General features: G+C 41.8%; 1 protein-coding gene across 6 annotated transcripts in view; it reads right to left on the minus strand.

The window, feature by feature from the left end:
* cald1b (caldesmon 1b) overlaps positions 1-21989 on the minus strand; it is a 51337-nt gene that overhangs the window by 16894 nt on the left and 12454 nt on the right. For 5 of the 6 annotated variants that reach the window (XR_014600995.1, XM_084060168.1, XM_084060167.1 and 2 more), the window contains exons 1-5: positions 18615-18759; positions 17989-18090; positions 8835-8969; positions 7538-7916; positions 2878-2922 (exon numbers count right to left, since the gene is read on the minus strand). Coding sequence is in view for 5 of the 6 variants with exons in the window: in XM_084060168.1 (XP_083916294.1) it covers positions 2878-2922; positions 7538-7916; positions 8835-8969; positions 17989-18062 (633 nt within the window). In the remaining variant the exon portion in view is untranslated. Of the gene's footprint in view, positions 1-2877; positions 2923-7537; positions 7917-8834; positions 8970-17988; positions 18091-18614; positions 18760-21989 lie in introns of those variants that run through there. The other variant, XM_084060165.1, reaches the window with a different exon arrangement.

Here is a 21989-nt window from a genome sequence, read left to right on the forward strand (position 1 = left end):
AAGGGGGCATTAACTTTCTGGGCATTAAAAAGCGGGGCGTAAAAATCTGGCCATTACAAAAAAAGGTGTTTTTCAACAAGACAAACATTGGCTCAAGTGTCTCAGCATACATCTCAACATAGTAAAGCTCAATTAATTGGTCATCGCGTCACAGTGTCGCTTTCTGACAATAACTGATCACGACGCGTTTTTAGCTTGAAGATCAGGTCATGCAAAGCATGATGGGATTGGGAGTGCAAAAAACAAAAAAGAACAAAACGAAGCTTGGATAACTCAAATGTTGCCCCCATCCAAAGCCATTTCATCTTCAGGATGAGTTTCTGTTACATTGTAACGTCTGTATTGTGTTACTTTTCAAAGAGGGAGCGTAAAATCAATGACTTCATTTGAGTTATCTGGGATTTGGGAGTGGTTGCCGGTTTAAAGCCCTGACAGACAGTCACATGATACCTCCTCTCTCTTCTTCTTTTCCTCCATCTCTCGCTTTTTCTGCTTTTCCTCCTCTTCCTCTCTCTTCTTCTCCTCCGTCTCTCTTTTCCGCTTTTCCTCCTCCTCTTCTTTCTTCTTCCTTTCTTCCACTTCCTTCCTCTGCTTCGCTTCCTCCTCTCTCTGGCTCTTCTCCTCCAGTTCCTGTCTCTTCTGCTTCTCCTCTTCCTCTCTCTTCCTCCTCTCTTCTTCTTCTTCTTCCTCTCTCTTCTTCTTTTCCTCCATCTCTTGCTTTTTCTGTTTTTCCTCTTCCTCTCTCTTCCTCTTCTCTTCTTCTTCCTCTCTCTTCTTCTTTTCCTCCATCTCTTGCTTTTTCTGTTTCTCCTCTTCCTCTCTCTTCCTCCTCTCTTCTTCTTCTTCCTCTCTCTTCTTCTTTTCCTCCATCTCTTGCTTTTTCTGTTTCTCCTCTTCCTCTCTCTTCCTCCTCTCTTCTTCTTCTTCTTCCTCTCTCTTCTTCTTTTCCTCCATCTCTTGCTTTTTCTGTTTTTCCTCCTCCTCTCTCTTCTTCTTCTCCTCCGTCTCTCTTTTCCGCTTTTCCTCCTCCTCTTCTTTCTTCTTCCTTTCTTCCACTTCCTTCCTCTGCTTCTCTTCCTCCTCTCTCTGGCTCTTCTCCTCCAGTTCCTGTCTCTTCTGCTTCTCCTCTTCCTCTCTCTTCCTCCTCTCTTCTTCTTCTTCTTCCTCTCTCTTCTTCTTTTCCTCCATCTCTTGCTTTTTCTGTTTTTCCTCTTCCTCTCTCTTCCTCTTCTCTTCTTCTTCTTCCTCTCTCTTCTTCTTTTCCTCCATCTCTTGCTTTTTCTGTTTCTCCTCTTCCTCTCTCTTCCTCCTCTCTTCTTCTTCTTCCCCTCTCTTCTTCTTTTCCTCCATCTCTTGCTTTTTCTGTTTTTCCTCTTCCTCTCTCTTCCTCTTCTCTTCTTCTTCTTCCTCTCTCTTCTTCTTTTCCTCCATCTCTTGCTTTTTCTGTTTCTCCCCTTCCTCTCTCTTCCTCCTCTCTTCTTCTTCTTCCTCTCTCTTCTTCTTTTCCTCCATCTCTTGCTTTTTCTGTTTTTCCTCCTCTCTCTCCTTCTTCTCCTCCGTCTCTCTTTTCCGCTTTTCCTCCTCCTCTTCTTTCTTCTTCCTTTCTTCCACTTCCTTCCTCTGCTTCTCTTCCTCCTCTCTCTGGCTCTTCTCCTCCAGTTCCTGTCTCTTCTGCTTCTCCTCTTCCTCCTTTCGCCTCATTTCGTCCTCCAGCTCATTTTGTCGTTTCTCCTCTTCCTCTCTCTTCCTCCTCTCTGCCTCTTCCTCTCTCTTCCTCTTGTCTTCTTCTTCCTCTCTCTTCCTCCTCTCCTCCTGTTCTTCAGCGTTAGCGCCAGGAGCAACTTCCTCTTGGGTTTCTCTCTCTCCTAAATCTGATTGTTCTATGTTTGGTTCTGAAGCTACAGGCTCCTCCTCCTCAACCTCCTCCTAAGGTAAGATAAGGTGCATGTCTTTTCTATACATTTACTTGAATGTGACCATATTTAAAAACAACTTGTCATCCCTAAATGTTCACATTAGGTTATTACAGTTAACTAAAACTAAGACTAAAACAAAACAGGAAAACAAAAACGAGAACTGAATACAAACAATGAACAATAAATGCTAAACTATCTCAAACTAACTAACGAAATTGAATTGCATGTAAAATCATCTTTGATTTTACATGCAATGAAACTTCGTTTCGCCATCATATCTGTTGTCATGCATTCTTTCACCGTACCCTTTTCTGCTTCTATAAATCTAGGCTTTCCTCATAATACTAAAACTAAATAAAAACTAAACAAAAACTTGTCATTTCTTAAAACCTAAACTAAAACTACTTGTGCAATCGTAAAATTAACTAAATCTAAACTGAAATCGAACACCCAACAACAAAAAAAAGGGAAAGTATTGAAAATCTCAAAACCTTAACACATTGACTGCCAAAGACAATATTACGTCATCATGGTGTTTTTAGTGATTACGCTAGAGGGCGCTCTTCATCAACCTATGAATGATGCCTTGACTTCGAGAGAAGAATCCAACCGGAAATTACGTCATCTAAAACATTTTCACCCCGTCCACTACAATGTTATCAGATTTATAAAATTTACTGTACCTCGGATTTCTTTTCCCAGATAGCGTTTTTGGTGAAAACAAGCTATATTCAACTGCCGATAACTACAAAACGGACAATTGCGGTTACAATGTTTTTTTTTCCCGGTGGAAAGAAGAGAGACTCGTCTTTCCACGGAGACATTGTTTGTTTACATCCGGGTTGAAAACATTATTCTGTGGCTCGTCGAAAAGACTCAAAATAAGGTGAATTAATTAATTAATTAATTAATTAATACCTGGCAATGAATGTAACTGTAACAGTGCAACAGACATACATACCCCGGCCCTGGCAGTTGATGTCCTTGATGGCTCCTCTGCAGGCGCCTGTTCATAGGAAAAGACAAAAGTAGGGGCTTTTTTTAAGACCCTTTTTGCATTAAAAGGGGGACATTAATGTTTTTTTTTCCTCTTGAAAAGGGGGGGGATATTAAGAGTATGTTCTGTAAGACAGTTGAGATGAAATTGTGAGTAAATTATGCACTTTTCGCCAAATAGCACTGGCTAACCATAATAACCGACTAGTCAATTTGCTCTAAGTCTGTAATAATGACTATTACATTTTGGCTCAGAAGCTCTCAGATTGGAACATTCATATTTTTGTCAAAAAGGGGGCATTAACTTTCTGGGCATTAAAAAGCGGGGCGTAAAAATCTGGCCATTACAAAAAAAGGTGTTTTTCAACAAGACAAACATTGGCTCAAGTGTCTCAGCATACATCTCAACATAGTAAAGCTCAATTAATAGGTCATCGCGTCACAGTGTCGCTTTCTGACAATAACTGATCACGACGCGTTTTTAGCTTGAAGATCAGGTCATGCAAAGCATGATGGGATTGGGAGAGCAAAAAACAAAAAAGAACAAAACGAAGCTTGGATAACTCAAATGTTGCCCCCATCCAAAGCCATTTCATCTTCAGGATGAGTTTCTGTTACATTGTAACGTCTGTATTGTGTTACTTTTCAAAGAGGGAGCGTAAAATCAATGACTTCATTTGAGTTATCCGGGATTTGGGAGTGGTTGCCGGTTTAAAGCCCTGACAGACAGTCACATGATACCTCCTCTCTCTTCTTCTTTTCCTCCATCTCTCGCTTTTTCTGCTTTTCCTCCTCTTCCTCTCTCTTCTTCTCCTCCGTCTCTCTTTTCCGCTTTTCCTCCTCCTCTTCTTTCTTCCTTTCTTCCACTTCCTTCCTCTGCTTCTCTTCCTCCTCTCTCTGGCTCTTCTCCTCCAGTTCCTGTCTCTTCTGCTTCTCCTCTTCCTCTCTCTTCCTCCTCTCTTCTTCTTCTTCTTCCTCTCTCTTCTTCTTTTCCTCCATCTCTTGCTTTTTCTGTTTTTCCTCTTCCTCTCTCTTCCTCTTCTCTTCTTCTTCTTCCTCTCTCTTCTTCTTTTCCTCCATCTCTTGCTTTTTCTGTTTCTCCTCTTCCTCTCTCTTCCTCCTCTCTTCTTCTTCTTCCTCTCTCTTCTTCTTTTCCTCCATCTCTTGCTTTTTCTGTTTCTCCTCTTCCTCTCTCTTCCTCCTCTCTTCTTCTTCTTCCTCTCTCTTCTTCTTTTCCTCCATCTCTTGCTTTTTCTGTTTTTCCTCCTCCTCTCTCTTCTTCTTCTCCTCCGTCTCTCTTTTCCGCTTTTCCTCCTCCTCTTCTTTCTTCTTCCTTTCTTCCACTTCCTTCCTCTGCTTCTCTTCCTCCTCTCTCTGGCTCTTCTCCTCCAGTTCCTGTCTCTTCTGCTTCTCCTCTTCCTCTCTCTTCCTCCTCTCTTCTTCTTCTCCTTCCTCTCTCTTCTTCTTTTCCTCCATCTCTTGCTTTTTCTGTTTTTCCTCTTCCTCTCTCTTCCTCTTCTCTTCTTCTTCTTCCTCTCTCTTCTTCTTTTCCTCCATCTCTTGCTTTTTCTGTTTCTCCTCTTCCTCTCTCTTCCTCCTCTCTTCTTCTTCTTCCTCTCTCTTCTTCTTTTCCTCCATCTCTTGCTTTTTCTGTTTCTCCTCTTCCTCTCTCTTCCTCCTCTCTTCTTCTTCTTCCTCTCTCTTCTTCTTTTCCTCCATCTCTTGCTTTTTCTGTTTTTCCTCCTCCTCTCTCTTCTTCTTCTTCTCCTCCGTCTCTCTTTTCCGCTTTTCCTCCTCCTCTTCTTTCTTCTTCCTTTCTTCCACTTCCTTCCTCTGCTTCTCTTCCTCCTCTCTCTGGCTCTTCTCCTCCAGTTCCTGTCTCTTCTGCTTCTCCTCTTCCTCTCTCTTCCTCCTCTCTTCTTCTTCTTCTTCCTCTCTCTTCTTCTTTTCCTCCATCTCTTGCTTTTTCTGTTTTTCCTCTTCCTCTCTCTTCCTCTTCTCTTCTTCTTCTTCCTCTCTCTTCTTCTTTTCCTCCATCTCTTGCTTTTTCTGTTTCTCCTCTTCCTCTCTCTTCCTCCTCTCTTCTTCTTCTTCTTCCTCTCTCTTCTTCTTTTCCTCCATCTCTTGCTTTTTCTGTTTCTCCTCTTCCTCTCTCTTCCTCCTCTCTTCTTCTTCTTCCTCTCTCTTCTTCTTTTCCTCCATCTCTTGCTTTTTCTGTTTCTCCTCTTCCTCTCTCTTCCTCCTCTCTTCTTCTTCTTCCTCTCTCTTCTTCTTTTCCTCCATCTCTTGCTTTTTCTGTTTTTCCTCCTCCTCTCTCTTCTTCTTCTCCTCCGTCTCTCTTTTCCGCTTTTCCTCCTCCTCTTCTTTCTTCTTCCTTTCTTCCACTTCCTTCCTCTGCTTCTCTTCCTCCTCTCTCTGGCTCTTCTCCTCCAGTTCCTGTCTCTTCTGCTTCTCCTCTTCCTCTCTCTTCCTCCTCTCTTCTTCTTCTTCTTCCTCTCTCTTCTTCTTTTCCTCCATCTCTTGCTTTTTCTGTTTTTCCTCTTCCTCTCTCTTCCTCTTCTCTTCTTCTTCTTCCTCTCTCTTCTTCTTTTCCTCCATCTCTTGCTTTTTCTGTTTCTCCTCTTCCTCTCTCTTCCTCCTCTCTTCTTCTTCTTCCCCTCTCTTCTTCTTTTCCTCCATCTCTTGCTTTTTCTGTTTTTCCTCTTCCTCTCTCTTCCTCTTCTCTTCTTCTTCTTCCTCTCTCTTCTTCTTTTCCTCCATCTCTTGCTTTTTCTGTTTCTCCTCTTCCTCTCTCTTCCTCCACTCTTCTTCTTCTTCCTCTCTCTTCTTCTTTTCCTCCATCTCTTGCTTTTTCTGTTTTTCCTCCTCTCTCTCCTTCTTCTCCTCCGTCTCTCTTTTCCGCTTTTCCTCCTCCTCTTCTTTCTTCTTCATTTCTTCCACTTCCTTCCTCTGCTTCTCCTCCTCCTCTCTCTGGCTCTTCTCCTCCAGTTCCTGTCTCTTCTGCTTCTCCTCTTCCTCCTTTTGCCTCATTTCCTCCTCCAGCTCATTTTGTCGTTTCTCCTCTTCCTCTCTCTTCATCTTGTCTTCTTCTTCCTCTCTCTTCCTCCTCTCCTCCTGCTCTTCCGTGTCAGCACCAGGAGCAACTTCCTCTTCGGTTTCTCTCTCTCCTAAATCTGATTGTTCTATGTTTGCTTCTGAAGCTACAGGCTCCTCCTCCTCAACCTCCTCCTAAGGTAAGATAAGGTGCATGTCTTTTCTATACATTTACTTGAATGTGACCATATTTAAAAACAACTTGTCACCCCTAAATTTTCACATTAGGTTATTACAGTTAAAGTAATACTACTGTAGGTAACTTTTTCAACAAACTAAAGTTAAATTGTACATCTTTTGTGAGTGGCAAATGTTTCACAACACCCACTCCATGAATTTCACCCCCGAAAGCCTTTTATAAACTATTTTCTATTGAAACGGTGGCTTGGGTAGTCATTCCCGCGAAAATGACGTCATCCGGCCGGAAAACGGAAACGGAAATGCACCGGTTTCCTGTTTTGCCAGGAACTACCGCACCGGTTTCCTGTTTGGCCAGGAACTACCATGCTAATAACAAAAAGGAATCTCATGCTGTTTTTAAGAGATTGTAGGATTTGAAGATCAAAAAACAGCAGCAAAAGAAAACACAGCTCACGGTAAGTAAAGCTCCACTGGCTAAGAGAAACGATCCACAGATAGTATAAAACAATTAAAAGAACGCTTTTTGAAACCGTCTTCTGATGAAAACAAATGGAATTCTGGGTAACGCAGGAATAAACGAACGACCTGCAGTGACGGTAATGACCAGCAGAGCCTGCTAAAAATCGTTATTTGTTGACCTGCATTGTATTACTTTTACTAAGACTAAAACAAAACAGGAAAACAAAACGAAAACTGAATACAAACAATGAACAAAAAATGCAAAACTATCTCAAACTAACTAACAAAATTGAATTGCATGTAAAATCATCTTTGATTTTGTGTCAGGTCATGTGACAGAGCATAAATGAAAGTACATATTACATAATGATAAAGCTGGAATGAATATCACCACGAATAAAAACAACAACCAAAATGGAAATTCTTTATGCAAAATGTTCCCCAATATATGTCAAATTAATATTTATTTGGCCACAGACCCCATCTGAAAATATATTGTGCCAGGAACCCCCCATACAAGGTTTGTGTTTTTAAACTAGAGAAACCAGGAGACCTGGTTCTGCCAGACCCCTAGAGGTTGAAATCTGAATGGCAGGACTTCGCATGACGTGTGTGCAGAGGAAAAGAGGGACAGACCGACCGACCGACAGACCGACCGACAAAGCCTCCTGTAGGCCGACCCCCTGGGTCTGGCAAAAAAATCAAGTTATTTTGAAAATAGCAGATCTACAAGCTCAAAACTCTTTGCGGTGCAACACGTTGTGAGCTTGTAGATCTGCTATTTTCAAAGAGCCAATATATAGTTAAAGTGGTTGAAATTATTTGTATCCTATATTAACTCATTTTGCTGGGGACCCCCAGGAACCTCCTCAAGGTCGCCTGGAGGGTCCCCGGATCTCCACTTTGAGAACCACTGACATAGAGGACCTTACCTCCTTCTCCACTACCTCCTCTGGCTCAGGAACACCCGCTGCTTCTTCAGCCTTTGGAGACTCTTCCTCCACCTTCTCCTCCTCCTCCTCCGTCCCCCAGGAGTTTGGAGTCTTGGAGGTTGCCACCTCCTCCTGAGCTGGTTCCTCCTCCTTCTTCACCTCCTCCTCTTCCTTCTGCTCCTCTGCTTCTCGGTGGGCGGAGGAGTCCTCCTCTGTGCCGTTGGTGGTGATGGTGGGGTCAAACTCCTTTTGTCTCTCCACGGCCTCCTTCAGCCTCTTCTGCCGGCGCTCCTCCCTCTTGGCCAGACGGTCATCAAGCAAGACCTGCTCATCATCTCCTCCACCATCTCCCCCTGTGGATGTCTCCGTCTCCGTCACGCTACCAGAAGGACATAAACCACACTCATTCACAACATTCCCATTTCGGATGCTGTCAATGCACTAAATGGGACATTATCACGTTTAATCAGACTATTGATTGGTCTAAGTAGGTTACATACTGACCTACCCACGTTTAATCAAACTATTGATTGGTCTAATCAAGAGATTCTGACCTAACGACAGGGCTCAGTAGGTGTTTTGTATTATGTATAGTTTTGGACCGTGCCGGAGGCGCACCGTCTCAAGCGAACTTGAGCCACGAGAGGCACCACCGAGCGAGCAAAAGAGCGCGAGTTGCCGTGCTGAACGTTGCTAAGTTCGCTTGAGCCAACTCAGCGCCGTCTGAGTTATGTACAGAATCATAAATCATATTTTGGGGTGAGCGTTTACCCCAACTTTCATCAACCCACAGAATGACAACAAAACACCAACTGAGCCTCGTCGGTAGGTCAGTATCCCACCTACTTAGACCAATCAATAGTCTGATTAAACGTGATAATGTCCCATTCAGTGCGTTGACAGCATCCGAAGCATTAACTCATCTTACTCTGTTGCATGACGGTGTCACTTACCGACGAGAACTTATCTTCAAGCTAAAAATGGAGTAAGCAATTGTCTGTGTTTTTTAAATGTTGTCCAGCAAACATCAATGCACACACTGAATTAGGAGGTCTGAAGCGTGACCTTTAATCAAACATAAGTTATGCTACAGTACATTCTGTACAGTATGGCTCCCTCAAGAACTTATCTTCAAGCTAAAAATGGACTAATGACGTAATGACATCATTAGGAGGTCTGAAGCGTAACCTTTAATTACACATAACATGCTACAGTACATTCTGTACAGTATTATGGGTCATTTGTTGAGCGACTGTGTCGTCGTCGTATGACAAAAATGAAAATGAAAACTTTTTACCTGTTGTTGGTGTTGATGATGACTTCAGCACCGCCAGATTCCTCTCCTTCCCTCATCTTCTTCCTCTCCTCTCTGGCACGCCTCCTCTCCTCCCGAGCAGCTTCGTCGTCATCGTCATTGATGGCACCAGTCGGCCTGAGACAGCACAACGTACGCTCACATTTAAATGGATGATATTAGCGAAACAGCTACAAACCACTGAGAGAAATAATGGACCCTTTTCACAGACGTGTCATTCAGCGTAAACACAGCTGCAGCTAATTGAATAGTGGGTACATTTGATTTAGGTGTACCGGTTAGCAAGCGTTGACAATACTATTGGCTACTGCTTCCTCTTTGGCACACCTAAATCAAACAGACTCGTTATTATGTTTAATTAGTTGCAGATGTCTTTGCCCTGCTAACTTTGTGAAAAGGGTCCATGTTGCCAGGTAGTGATCCCCACACATTTTTGTAGCTTAAGTGTTTCCCACATTTTTTGTGATAAAATAGCATTTTTCAGGGTTCCATCTTACTGTAGTAAGACTAAACCATATGTAGTGAGCCAAGCACAATATTACTCAGAGCTTCTCAGAGTTCACTTTAAATGAAAAAGTGGGGCAGTTGTAGCTGAGTGTGTAGATAGTCCGCCTGGGAAACAGAAGGTCCCCGGTTCATGCCCGGTCTGTGTGTCGATGTCGAAGTGTCCCTGACCAAGACACTTAACCCCTAACTGCTTCCCAAACGCTATACTTATAGACCATATTCACACGGTAGCCGTGTTGGCATTTTGCATTGAAAGAACGGGGTGGCAACGGGGTGGCATTTCATTAACTTCATAGCAAAATGGCCGTCGTATGAATAGGGTCTATAGCGCTCACTGCTCCTAATGCAGAGGACAGTATGTGCAAAGAATACCCCGAAGGATTTGGGACCAAATATTTATTATTATTAAATCTAAACAGTATTAGACCTCATGCAGGAAATAACACAGGCTACATATAGAACTCTTATCCATGATTTTTTTCATATTTTGTTAGTAGCCATTGATTTCTGGGATTCACCAATGTTTTCTTATTTTTGCAGGTAAGATAAGTATAGAGTAGTCTAAGATAACAAAGAAACCTCCTATTTTCACATTCCACAAAGCCTATACAGCTAAAGAGCCTGCAAGTTACTGATAGCAGCCAAGCCTTGGCAAGTCTTACAATTATCAAAATCTTGAATGAGTATGGTTAATGTGTGGCCCTGAATGCATACTGCAGTAGAACACCTGCAGCCAATTAGCCATTAGGCTAAAAGGAGAGCTGAGATTACTGAGCCTTCCCCCACAATTAGTTTATTAAGCATAATTCATTATGTAGATTTTTGTTACTTTAGTTTTGGAGATCTCTGGTAGTCCAGTTTTGGGGTTTTGCTTGGTTTCTTTAGTATATTATTTTATACTTGGTTACGTTTTTCTTCTTTTGTTTGCAAGCAGTCGTGGCATCCTTTCATTACGTTTGACAAACTCTTTGTTGAGCCTCGGTTGAACGGCCTATCAAGTGTATTGATAGGCCTGTTGAAAAGCATAGCTGAGATCTTGCACCGTAGCAGACAACAGTTTCCAACAGGGAGAGTTCTTCATCGTATCACCTAACCTAAACACATTTGTCCATATATAGAGCTGTTATGACATCATGCACATTAAACTTGACCAGTCTCAGAACGTACTTGAGTGCACAAGAAGAACGAGAAAGGCTCGGTCCTCTGTGAAACACTGACACTTAACATTCTTGCCGGTCAAATAATTAACTCTATGCATGGGACCACATGGCCAGAGCCCCGATGCAATATCCTGATCCACATGTCCCATACGCTCCTCCTGACCTCCAAAGAGAAACCATCTAAGACAGGATGAGGTTCCATGGATGTTAGAGATAGAAGCTTAATAACACACCCTGCATGTGTCTCAAGTCTCTCAGATCCAAATGTCACACTGATGAAAGAGAAAGAATACACCTAGTGAGCATCCCTTCAGGACGTCAGAATGCATTAACATAAGTAAGATCCATGTTGAAGGAATGGGGAACGTGAACAAGATGACTGAAGGACAGAGGAAAAAGAAAAAGGGAGATAAAAAAGACTACATTTCCACCTATAAGTTACAATGAAAACATTAAACAATACGAACTGCATTCCCCAAAATAACATGCTGTCAGTACTGGCCATCTCACAAGAACCTGTGCCCTCCCTCGTGGTATCTCCTATCTCAGCTTTCCCCACTGTCAGGCTCAGTAAAGGGGAAAATAAAAGTTGACGACCCCAGTGTCCTTACATAAGAAAGAAATATTTAAGAACAGGATTTAAAGCATGACAAAGTGTTTCTGAATCAATTCCAGCAATCCCTGCTTTCTCTCCCAGTCTACAGTATATCTTCCTCTCATTGCGTCTATGTCCAGACTGCAGTACGTGCCAGGCCCAGGATGTATCTCTCTAAGCATTACCAGTCTTTAAGAGGCGGGGAGAAAACTTGAAATGGCCCATTGATCGAGCTTGGGTATTATTTCCTCTGAATCCCCAACACAATGATTTACAGATGTTGCGAGGATGGGAACCGCAAGAATCCTCTCTGTCTCTGGAACAGAAACGATGACCCGAACAGGACGGAAATCCTATGAATCCTCAGGCAAGGCTCTTCCGAATGGAATAGATTTTTTTTCTCGGTGAAACCAAAGAGGAAGTAATTCTATTAAATATTACTCCACCCAGCATCACACAGGTCTACTGTAAGAGTCCCATTGAAATGTCACACACAGTTAGCGAGGACAGGCTGTCAGGGTGAAGCATATCAAGTGGATGAAAAAAACACAGCTGGCAAATTTAGCTAAGATTGTTAGCCAACTAGCTTCAGTTTGGCAAATAATGAGGGGAAGAGATGGATACAATGGAACAGTGAGAGAGAGAGAGGGGGAGAGCAAGAGTGAGAGAAAAAGGATAGAGAAAGAAAAAGAATGACAGAGCAAAAAGATGGGGGGGGGGGGGGGGGGGGGGGGAGAGAGAGAGAGAGAGAGAGAGAGAGAGAGAGAGAGAGAGAGAGAGAGACTGACTGTTAATACTCCACTCAAGTTGTCAAGAGGCTGGAACATTGGGAGTTGAATATCTAGCTCTGAAATAAAAACGGCAGTCAAAACATTCCAGTGTCTGCAGTGTTTCCTTGGATCCTGCCTGCTGTGCAGAGCAGAGAAGGGAGGCAGAGGCTCAGCGACTCTGGCCAGGAAAGGCAGGGTTGCTAGGTTCTGGCTGCAGACTGTGAGAAAGCTGTTGGGCACGCCCCTTTGACCCTCAGCAGAGGAAAAGCTGATAAGGCCTCTAAAATGATAAACATTGGACTTTTAATCTGAAAGAAAACAAATAGGGGATTGATTCTACTGTACTGTATGTATTGGGTTGAGAATGATTATTTTGAACCCCGACGACTCCCAGACCATATAAAACAATATGGTCACAGACAAAAATGTCTCCCTTAGCTCTTAAGCACATTACCCCTGGTATTCATTCCTATCTTAGGGACATTTTCAAAAATTGTCAAAAGATTTACATTTTTATATTTGTTTCAAAAATAAAATAGCTTATCTACATCTCACAATGTGTCCCATTGCAACACAATGTGAGCTTGCAGATCGGCTATTTTCCCTATTCATTGTATGAATAGTATTCATTTAGCTTAAGCAGCTAAATGTTGCATATTGGCCTATCGTGCAGCTGAAGAGCATATAGGGGATGTCAAAGGCAACATACCACATCAATAATCCTGTATAGCTAATCCTCTTGTGCGGTACTATCCTCAAAGAAGTTATTTCCCTCAGAACGGAAAGATAGAAAGACCACTTTAATGAATAAGGATCGAGCTGGATATGACACTTTCATGTCAACACATTCCAACTGTACATATTTTCACTGTTCGGGGCATGTTTTCAATCATTCAATCATCGTCTCGCTGAACTATAAAGACGGACAAATTGGTTCTCCTTGTCCAATTGGGAGGTTGAGATCTGAGAGCATCAATTTGAATTAATAGCTCTCTTTGATCAGCCCGGAGGAGCGCAGATGTTTTCACACATTTGGGACTGAAAGTTACTTCACAGCAACGTGTTGTAAGATGTCATTAAATTTAATCTGCCATTTCTTTTCATCACAACTGTCTACCCATCCAGCTGTGTGTTCATTTGTTTGATTGGTTGAGTAATTAAGTGAATAAGCCGATCATCAACACAGGTGGAAACAGCGCTGTTCATAACACAGATGTTTAGCAGTGCTGGCAGAAAATAAAGCCATCTGTTTTGCTGTTTCAGCACTGGCTGCTAACAATACAATCCAACTTAACGTATTAACTACTCAATATATGTGTTTGGTAACACTTTCTATGAATCCCATGGCTATAATGAATTAAAAACATACTTATATTGCATTATAACCTGCTTATAACACTGTATATTTATAGCTATACGCACTACAGAAGTAGGCCTTACTTTATAACAATAAAACACATAGATTATAATGCATTATAAGTATGTTTATAATGCATTTGAGATATTTTAGAAAGGGTTACCATGAGTTTTACCTTGAGACATGTAGGCTGGTTTAGGAATGGATAGATGAATAGAGTCAGGAGGCTCTGTTAGTTGAAGTTTAAGAGCTTGTTGAGCACACCCTCACCCTTTCACCCTCCGTTCCGTTATTGTTGGCCGCTAAGCATCCCCACTGGATCAGTTTGATTTTCAATGCATTGATGAGGCCTCAAAGAGCATGAGCCATTTCTTGTCTGAAGCCCAGCCTCTATTAACCCAGATGACAATGGTTTGCAGTATGTGAGACATCACCCTTTAAATGAAAAGCAGAGATGTAACAGAACAGAGGTAGATGGACAGACAGTGAGAGAGCGATCCAGTTATCCATCAGCACAGGCAAACAACTCTCTAACGAGTGTGCAGGTCAATGGAGGTCATTAGACCGTCATCTCCTGAAACACCGTCCAAGTCCCGTCTGTTCACGTCAGCTCCACAATGTACTTAGCATATGGATGAGGTCAGACGCAAACTCAAATGTTCCCTTATGCAAAGAATGAACCGACATACACACGCATGCTCACTCAAATATAGAAATACAAACTTACATATATAAGCTTTGATCACTTTGCATCTGCTTCCAAGCCCTTATAAGGATAATAGATCAAATTGTAAATTGGTGAGGAGAGAATCCTTGATTTGCATGTCAAAACTGTTATAGAAAACATTCGTTTTTTTTGTGATTGCTTACACACTTGTTTAGGAATTTGGCTCATTGTGTTAAAACTCTACACACAAGCCAAATAGGACACAACACTTGGAGAGATAAACATATCACTTCAATGTCAAAACAAACTATAGCATTTTTGTAACAGAATGATAAAGACATGCATCATTTGAATGTCTCTTTCAATGCAGAAACACCACACTGATGATGTACTTGATACAAAACACTGTTGTCTTTAGTACTTTGGATACGTTTTTAATGTTCTCATGCAGGCTTCTGTGAAAGACAGCTCCAGTACAGTACATCTACTCACATTTCAATGAACTCAAGCTTCACTACTACTACTTTTTTCCCAATGTAGGTTTTTTTACAACAACAATAAATTCAAAACACACAAAGAAAAGTAGAAATACAGTACAGTAACCAATACAATATGTTACTGTAATCTCACAGAAACAAAAAAATATTTACAGTAAAATTCGTGCCATGGCAAATCAAAACAGTATTGTAAGGGATGGGGTGTATGTATGGTTTATGGATCCCGCATTCTGTTAGGGTCTGACCACAATCACCTCATCCATATCACAAGCAATGTCATCCCTGGCTAGGCAACGTGGAAAATATCGCCATGTGTGCCGTATCCAAGCCTGGGCTGACCCCACCTCAATGTCTCCACATGCCTCTTCCACTGCTTGCAGAAGTGGGCATGTGGTTCATTCACTTTCCAACGGCAAGCCAAAAATAATTCCTCAATCAGATAGAGAAATAGGGAGTACGTGGGCCAGTATACAACTTTGAAATTAACGTGGCTAGTGAACCAGTCCAGAACCAGGATAGTGACCAGAGCAACCTGGTGTAAACGTAATGATCCCAGATGACAACAAACCATGGCCTGCTTTGGTCCATCCTGAACTGAATAACTGTACTTTACTAGGTAGTGCAGTAGTTCTTGAAAAGATTACATTCAATGGTTTTAATGTGATAATACTAACTACCTGCTACAAGACAAGGCAGGTGCCACCATAGACATTACCCTGCACGCACACAAGCACACACACACACACACACACACGCACACACACACACGCACACGCACACGCGCACACACACACACACACACACACACACACACACACACACACACACACACACACACACACACACACACACACACACACACACACACACACACACACACACACACACACACACACACACACACACACACACACACACACACAGTAGACATGTGGCCCATAGGTCAGGAACCTATCTCCTGTTTCTGTAGCGTGAGGTGGCTTTATGTAGTACAACCCCCAGCCATGATGTACAAGAACAGGCCATTGTTCTGGTCCTGTATCACAGCGCAGTACAGTACATATTAACATATACTTGCACATAGTCATAGTGAATGTTGTTTGACTTGAACTGTGTACAGCTCTGCTGTAAGTGTTGACGCAAGATGCAGCGTTGATAGACTGACACGGATTTGGAGCGTTGCGTGATCTGTGATATTTGCGCTCATAGTTGATGAAGGAGGACAGTGTTATTTGCCAACACTATATTGACAATGATCAGTTCCTGTTCATAGGGGAACAGATGTTGCCTTCCACTCTCAGGAGGTCGGCTGAAAGTTCTGTAGAAAATGCAAGAACATGATGTCATTGGTTAGGTTATTTTTTTGTACATACAGTACTGTACCATGAAACTATACACGATAACATCAAAACTATATTATATGTATTCCACAGCATTACACAAAAAAAAATGTATTGTGATGCAGACTTAGGTACAGTCTGGTGTAGAAATTTGAAGACATACCTGTTCTTCAGTCTAAAGGTCCATGTTATGGTTGGTCAGGTTGGTCAGGTTTTGCCAAGCCTCCCTCATCGCTAGGCAATGATGTGTGACATGATCCACCTAAGTGGCCCTAATGTCATCAGAAATGTATCTGTATATTGCCTGGTCGACTTCTTTGTTCATGTCCTCGTCCTCATCCGTTCTCTCTTCCTCTTCCTGCTCTCTTCCTCTTCCACTACCTCTTCCTCTCTCTCTCGCTGCCTCAATGTTTTGCAAAGTTCTCACAAAAGAGGTGAGCCTACCTGAGGCCCGATTTGTAGCACAAAGGCTCTGACTGATAGGTGCTCAATTAGTGTGAAAGTGTTTTCATGTGTATGTGTTTGTTGCCAATCTCAGGTCTGTTTTGCATTTTGTTTTCACAACGACTCCAAGAGATTGCACTTTTGAAGCAAGTGTAATGTAAGAAAGCGTAGTGTTTTGCAAGAAGTGCGTTGCAGAATTGCAAACCAAGTGCAGAGCAGAAAATGTGTTTTTTTGTATGGTGCTTTTGTTTAAGGCACGGTTACAGTTTAGATGCTTTTGTGCAAGCATTCACTTTCAGTGTGTAAGCAATGTCTGTATGTGAGTTTGGTGAAAAGAACTTGGAATGTACATTTCCACAGTAAAGGTGAGTAGAAAAGCATCAGTGTGGTCTGCCACCAACACTTCATAGTGGCTTGTATGGCAATTAATTTACACTTGTTTTCTTTTCAGCACACTTTGATACTGTATGTATTAGCCACATATCAGAGATATGATTCCTTTCTCTGGGACCCAAATCTACACAGTAAAATCCTCAGTGTTAATTTAACTCAGTACTAATTTAACTACAAATGGAACCAAATGGGCTGAAAGGGTCCATTTGGTTCCATTTGTACACTCTCTGAGTTACAGACCTGTGCGGGCCCATTTAGTTCCTAACCATCAACAATTCAGCCCGGGACCTCTTGGAACCCCCTCAATGAATGATGTATGAATATCCATAAGGATATTATGGGATTATTGTGCCCAATAAACATTGCAAATGGGGACGTTCTCCACCAGAAGTAGTGGAATGTAAGGCTCAGCCATTCCAACATCTTGCCCTGCTGAGGTGCAGAGTGCAGACATTCATCACGTTTGTTTGTGAGCAGTAAAGTGAGTCAGCCAGACAGCGTTGAAACTAATGAGGCTTTGAATTATGATGCTGTGGATAATGAAAAAGGTATGTCCCCAGTTCTGTCTCTCTCTGTGTGTGTGTGTGTGTGTGTGTGTGTGTGTGTGTGTGTGTGTGTGTGTGTGTGTGTGTGTGTGTGTGTGTGTGTGTGTGTGTGTGTGTGTGTGTGTGTGTGTGTGCGTGCGTGCGTGCGTGCGTGCGTGCGTGCGTGCGTGCGTGCGTGCGTGCGTGCGTGCGTGCGTGCGTGCGTGCGTGCGTGCGTGCGTGCGTGCGTGCGTGCGTGCATGCATGCGCGTCTCTCTGATAGAGTCTTTGAATGCTCGCGTCCATGTGTATGTGATCTAAAGTGTTTCTAACATGAAAGCAGACTTCCATTACTTACACTTTATTGACTCATGCCTCATCTAAGAAATAAACAATATGAACATGACCACCACACGACACCAGAGCTGTGTGTGTGTGTGTGTGTGTGTGTGTGTGTGTGTGTGTGTGTGTGTGTGTGTGTGTGTGTGAGAGTGAGAGTGTGTGTGCGTGTGTGTTTGTCATCAATTTTGACAATGATGAGTTATACAATATTGCAACTTACTCTTCACAAACGCGCCATAGAGTTAAAAATAAGGAGGGAACACAGTCTTTGAATATAAGCAACGTGAGACACTGTGGAATACGTCCTGAGTGAGTTCACTGAGTTTACAATTAGGCCCCCAACACTAACAGAGCTATCTAAGTGCCAAACTGAAGTGAAAAACTGAGCTGCCCAAAAAAGTGGCTGAACAAGACAAACTAATATGAAACTCAGGACACAAAGGACAGGAATTTATAACAATCATACAATGAAGTGTTAGCGCAAATGTCAAAAATATGCCATTTTTTTATATTTATAAATGAGCCTTGTAGATCACTCACTTCTCTGTCTCCACCCGCATCTGCTCTCTCCTCTGTCTCCTCAGCTCCATACGGCGTTCAAAGTCATCGTCCATGATGTCCAAAGGTTCTCCTGTGTTCACGCTGAGACACAAATCAGACACAAATCTACATGAACCAATGTCAGTACCAAAAGTTATCAATTAATTAATTCATGAATTATTCATTGGATGAATCAAGTGAATCTCATTCATCCAATCAGGCATTCAAACATTTATCATATTATGTAGCATAGTACTGCAAGACCATTTTGCATTGTTGTCCCATGTAGAACGACTCCTAGTATGACTGTGCATTTAAAACCCCAAGTCACTTCATCTCAGTACAGTGCCAAGCCTTCTCTTTATCATGAAGCTCAAACTATTGCACACAAAGGAAGAGTTTAACAGTAACAGAATGACACTGCAATAGAATAAGTCCAATTTCAATGTCACTAATTGCACAACTCGAGGACTGGCCTGATTGCAGAATGACATGCACAGCACATAGGCAAGAAGACCATAAGCAACAGATGAGCTCCAACGTCAACAGAGACGCATGAAGCCAGGCGACCACCCAAGACAGCATTATGGCACGCAATTAAAAGAGCGCCTGCTAGTTTACAATACCTTGACAGTAGCTGATGTTTAGTCCATGGACAGCACTCCCTCCTCTGTCCCTGTTTCTACTTCTCCAGTCTGGTTTATATCTCAGAACCTTCTGCAGCACAACGAATTCCTGCTTGCTCTTTCAACAGCCTTAACTACCAGAAAAGGCAAAGCCTGCCTCCTCTTTCTCAGTGTTACTCAGCCTCCCTCCTCCTCCTCCTTCTGCCTCTGACACTCTCTCTCTCTCTCTCTCTCTCTCTCTCTCGCTCTCTCTCTCTCTCTCTCTCTCTCTCTCTCTCTCTGTCTCTCAACTTTCTCTTGTTTTGTCTATTTCTTTTCCCATTATTTCAAAAACCCTCCACAATCTTCTCTCTTCCCACCCAAAGTAGCTCATGTTACATACACTGTATGCATTTATTTTTGTGTTTTCATATCTGAACCCCTTTCTCTCACAAAGTTCCCCACTGACCGGCAGCATCTTCCATCTTTCTTCTCCCTCCTATCGGTGGTGGGAAAAGTACTCAAATGTTTTACTTAAGTGAAAGTATCAATACTGCAATGTAGAAATTACAAGAAAAGGTCCGGAATTCCGACTTACTTGAGTAAGTACAAAAGTATTTGCATCAAAATGTACTTAAAGTACCAAAAGTAGAAAGTACTCATTATGCAGACTGTGAATCGGCCAAAATGTACAGTATGTAGGGCTGAAGTGGTTAATGTATGTTTTGTAATAATAATCAAAATCTACAAAGTAGATAAAAATAATAATAATAATTCAAATAATTGTAGTGGAGTAAAAGTACAATATTTGCCTCTGAGATGTACTGGAGTAGAAGTAAAAGTACTGAAAATGTAAAATGCTCCAGTAAAGTCAAAGTACCTCAAAATTGTACTTAAGTACAGTACTTGAGTAAATTACTTTACACCACTTTCTCCTATTCTGTTTCAGCCTGCTTTGCCAGCAGAACTGTTAGCCAAGTTGTGCAGGGCGAGATAAGCTTGCCCACAGATCAAAGCCATTAAAACACACTCATTTGCAGCATAACCACATAAACCCTAGCTATTCTCAGGTGAACATTTGCCGAAAATAAAACATGCTATTTTCGGCGAAGACATTTTGTGTAGATGTGGGGGAAAAGGGAGGGGGCCAAGTGTAGACCCCTGGGGGACCCCGGGTCAACAAAGTAAAGGTTTTAAAGAGGTACAGTACAATATTGGAACATCAGATTAGGAATGTGACAAAAACTAAAATAATCTCCATGAATTCAAGGCTTTGTGTGGTGAGTAATTGAAAGGAAAACTACCCATCAGATCAGGTATGTGGATAAGGACAATCAATAAAAGCCCTGTAGCATGATGGCAGAGACACCAGGCTCTACATAATTCAGATAGCAGGGTTCCCAAACTTTATAGAATTGGTGTGTTTTTGAATAATATAAGCCTACATGTAGGTATTCTAATGGCACCAAATCCAACAGGACTCTGTGCTATTAATCCACTGCAATAAAACCTTTTTTACTCACATCATATATAAGAATACAGTACGGTCTCTTATTGTTTGTTTATGTTACATAATCTGTTTGGGAGAGGGGCAGGATGAGGGACACCGGGTCCATTTCCAGTTTCAAACCTAATATTTTATTTATTTGAGTTAATACATTAGACCAGTAACTTTGTAGTCTACAGTATGACCAATGTCAGTGAGTTAGACTTTCTGTCTTGCATTTAAGGCACATGGGAGAAATCATAAGGTTAAAATGATGTCTATGATTGTGAGATATATACATTATATGCATGATCTTAGACTGTATTGCTTTGGCACGACTGCAAACTGAAATTGATTTAGCATGTCTCCAGTTTCTGTATCTTTCCAATCTTCATTCTCAATTGACAGATAGCTCCTTCTCCCATGCGCCTAAACCCCTGTAAAGTGACAGGGGGTGTAAGACGCATAGCTTTATAAAATAAACTGCAAGACGTCGTTCCAGCTGTTAAAAATAACAGTTTCTCAACAGATCTTTCAGGATTGTCCATTAATGTTGTGCTGTATATAACATAATGTCGTATCTGCAGGTAACCAAATAAGTCCTGGCTAGGGTTATAATATTTATCAATCATTTGTTCAAATGTCTATACCGTATTACCAGAAAATAAGTCCTTCAGCCTACTAATGCCTCCATTACCCCCACCGTCTAAAACCAGCATCCAATATCCCAGGCTGGAAATCAAGGAGGTGAAGATTTAAGTCAGTTTTGACCTTTACCTAAGTCGACACGGTGGTGTAGTGGTTAGGACTGTTGCCTCACAGCAAGAAGGGGTTCATACCCCGACAGGGGGCTTTTATACGTGGAGTTTGTATGTTCTCCCCGTGTTTGCGTTGGGCTTCCTCCGGGTACTCCGGTTTCCTCCCACACCAAAAGACCTGCATGCTACTGTAGCTACATACTCCTGCCATTGCCCCTGAACAATGTACTGTACTGGCATGCAACTGGAGTTGGTCCCTTGGCACTACACTGTGGCTGCTCACTGCTAGTGAGGATGGGTCAAATGCAGATGACAAATTTCCCCAAGGTGACAATAAAGTACTGCATAACTTAACTAATCGCCAGGTCTCACAAGCTCTTGTTGATACTTTTCATTGGTAAAAATATTTATAAAACTCACAGACAGACTTAACCACTTTCAACCTGGTATCCCTAGGCATGTTATTATACAGTAGGCAAATATTTTAAGCTAGTTTCAAACATTTTCAGAAGAGCAAATACATTTCATAACAAACATTTCTACTAACTAACTTGTAGAGCTGAGCTGAGCTGAGCTAGATCAGCTTTTTTTGCTACTTTTGCGCAACACTGTCATTTGCCAAATTTGGCATAAACTATGCCATTGATTTATGAAAAAAAACATAAAAATATGAAATATGTGTTTCTGCCCGACAGCAAAGATATAGAAGTAATGTACTAAAAATTGGGAGGTTTCACTTTAAGAGTGGACAGGTATATAATTATCGGTTACGTAATATATAGTATAACAAAAGACACACTGCTTAAAAATAAAATAAATGAATATTCCCTTTCCATGTCTTACTATTTTGTAGTTTCAGTTGAGGCTCTATGACATTGTATCCTCCTACTGTCAAGCATGAAAAAGTGTGCATGCATGTGAAATGCATTACAGATACCGTATTATAGATAAAAGGAAAATTCTAGAATGTCGCTGCCAAAGTATATAATCCACTATCCAATCTAAATCTGCAGCAATCAATCTGTAGCCAAATGCCTCCAGTACAGTAATAATAAATCTCTATAAGTTTGTATGGGCAGGGGGTAATTTACAGAATCCCAGTTAGTTATAAGATCATAAAACCCTGGGCCAAGACACTAACTCCTTTCACTA

The sequence above is a fragment of the Gymnoscopelus microlampas genome (assembly GCF_963454915.1).
Source record: "Gymnoscopelus microlampas genome assembly, chromosome: 6".
Lineage (NCBI taxonomy): Eukaryota > Metazoa > Chordata > Actinopteri > Myctophiformes > Myctophidae > Gymnoscopelus > Gymnoscopelus microlampas.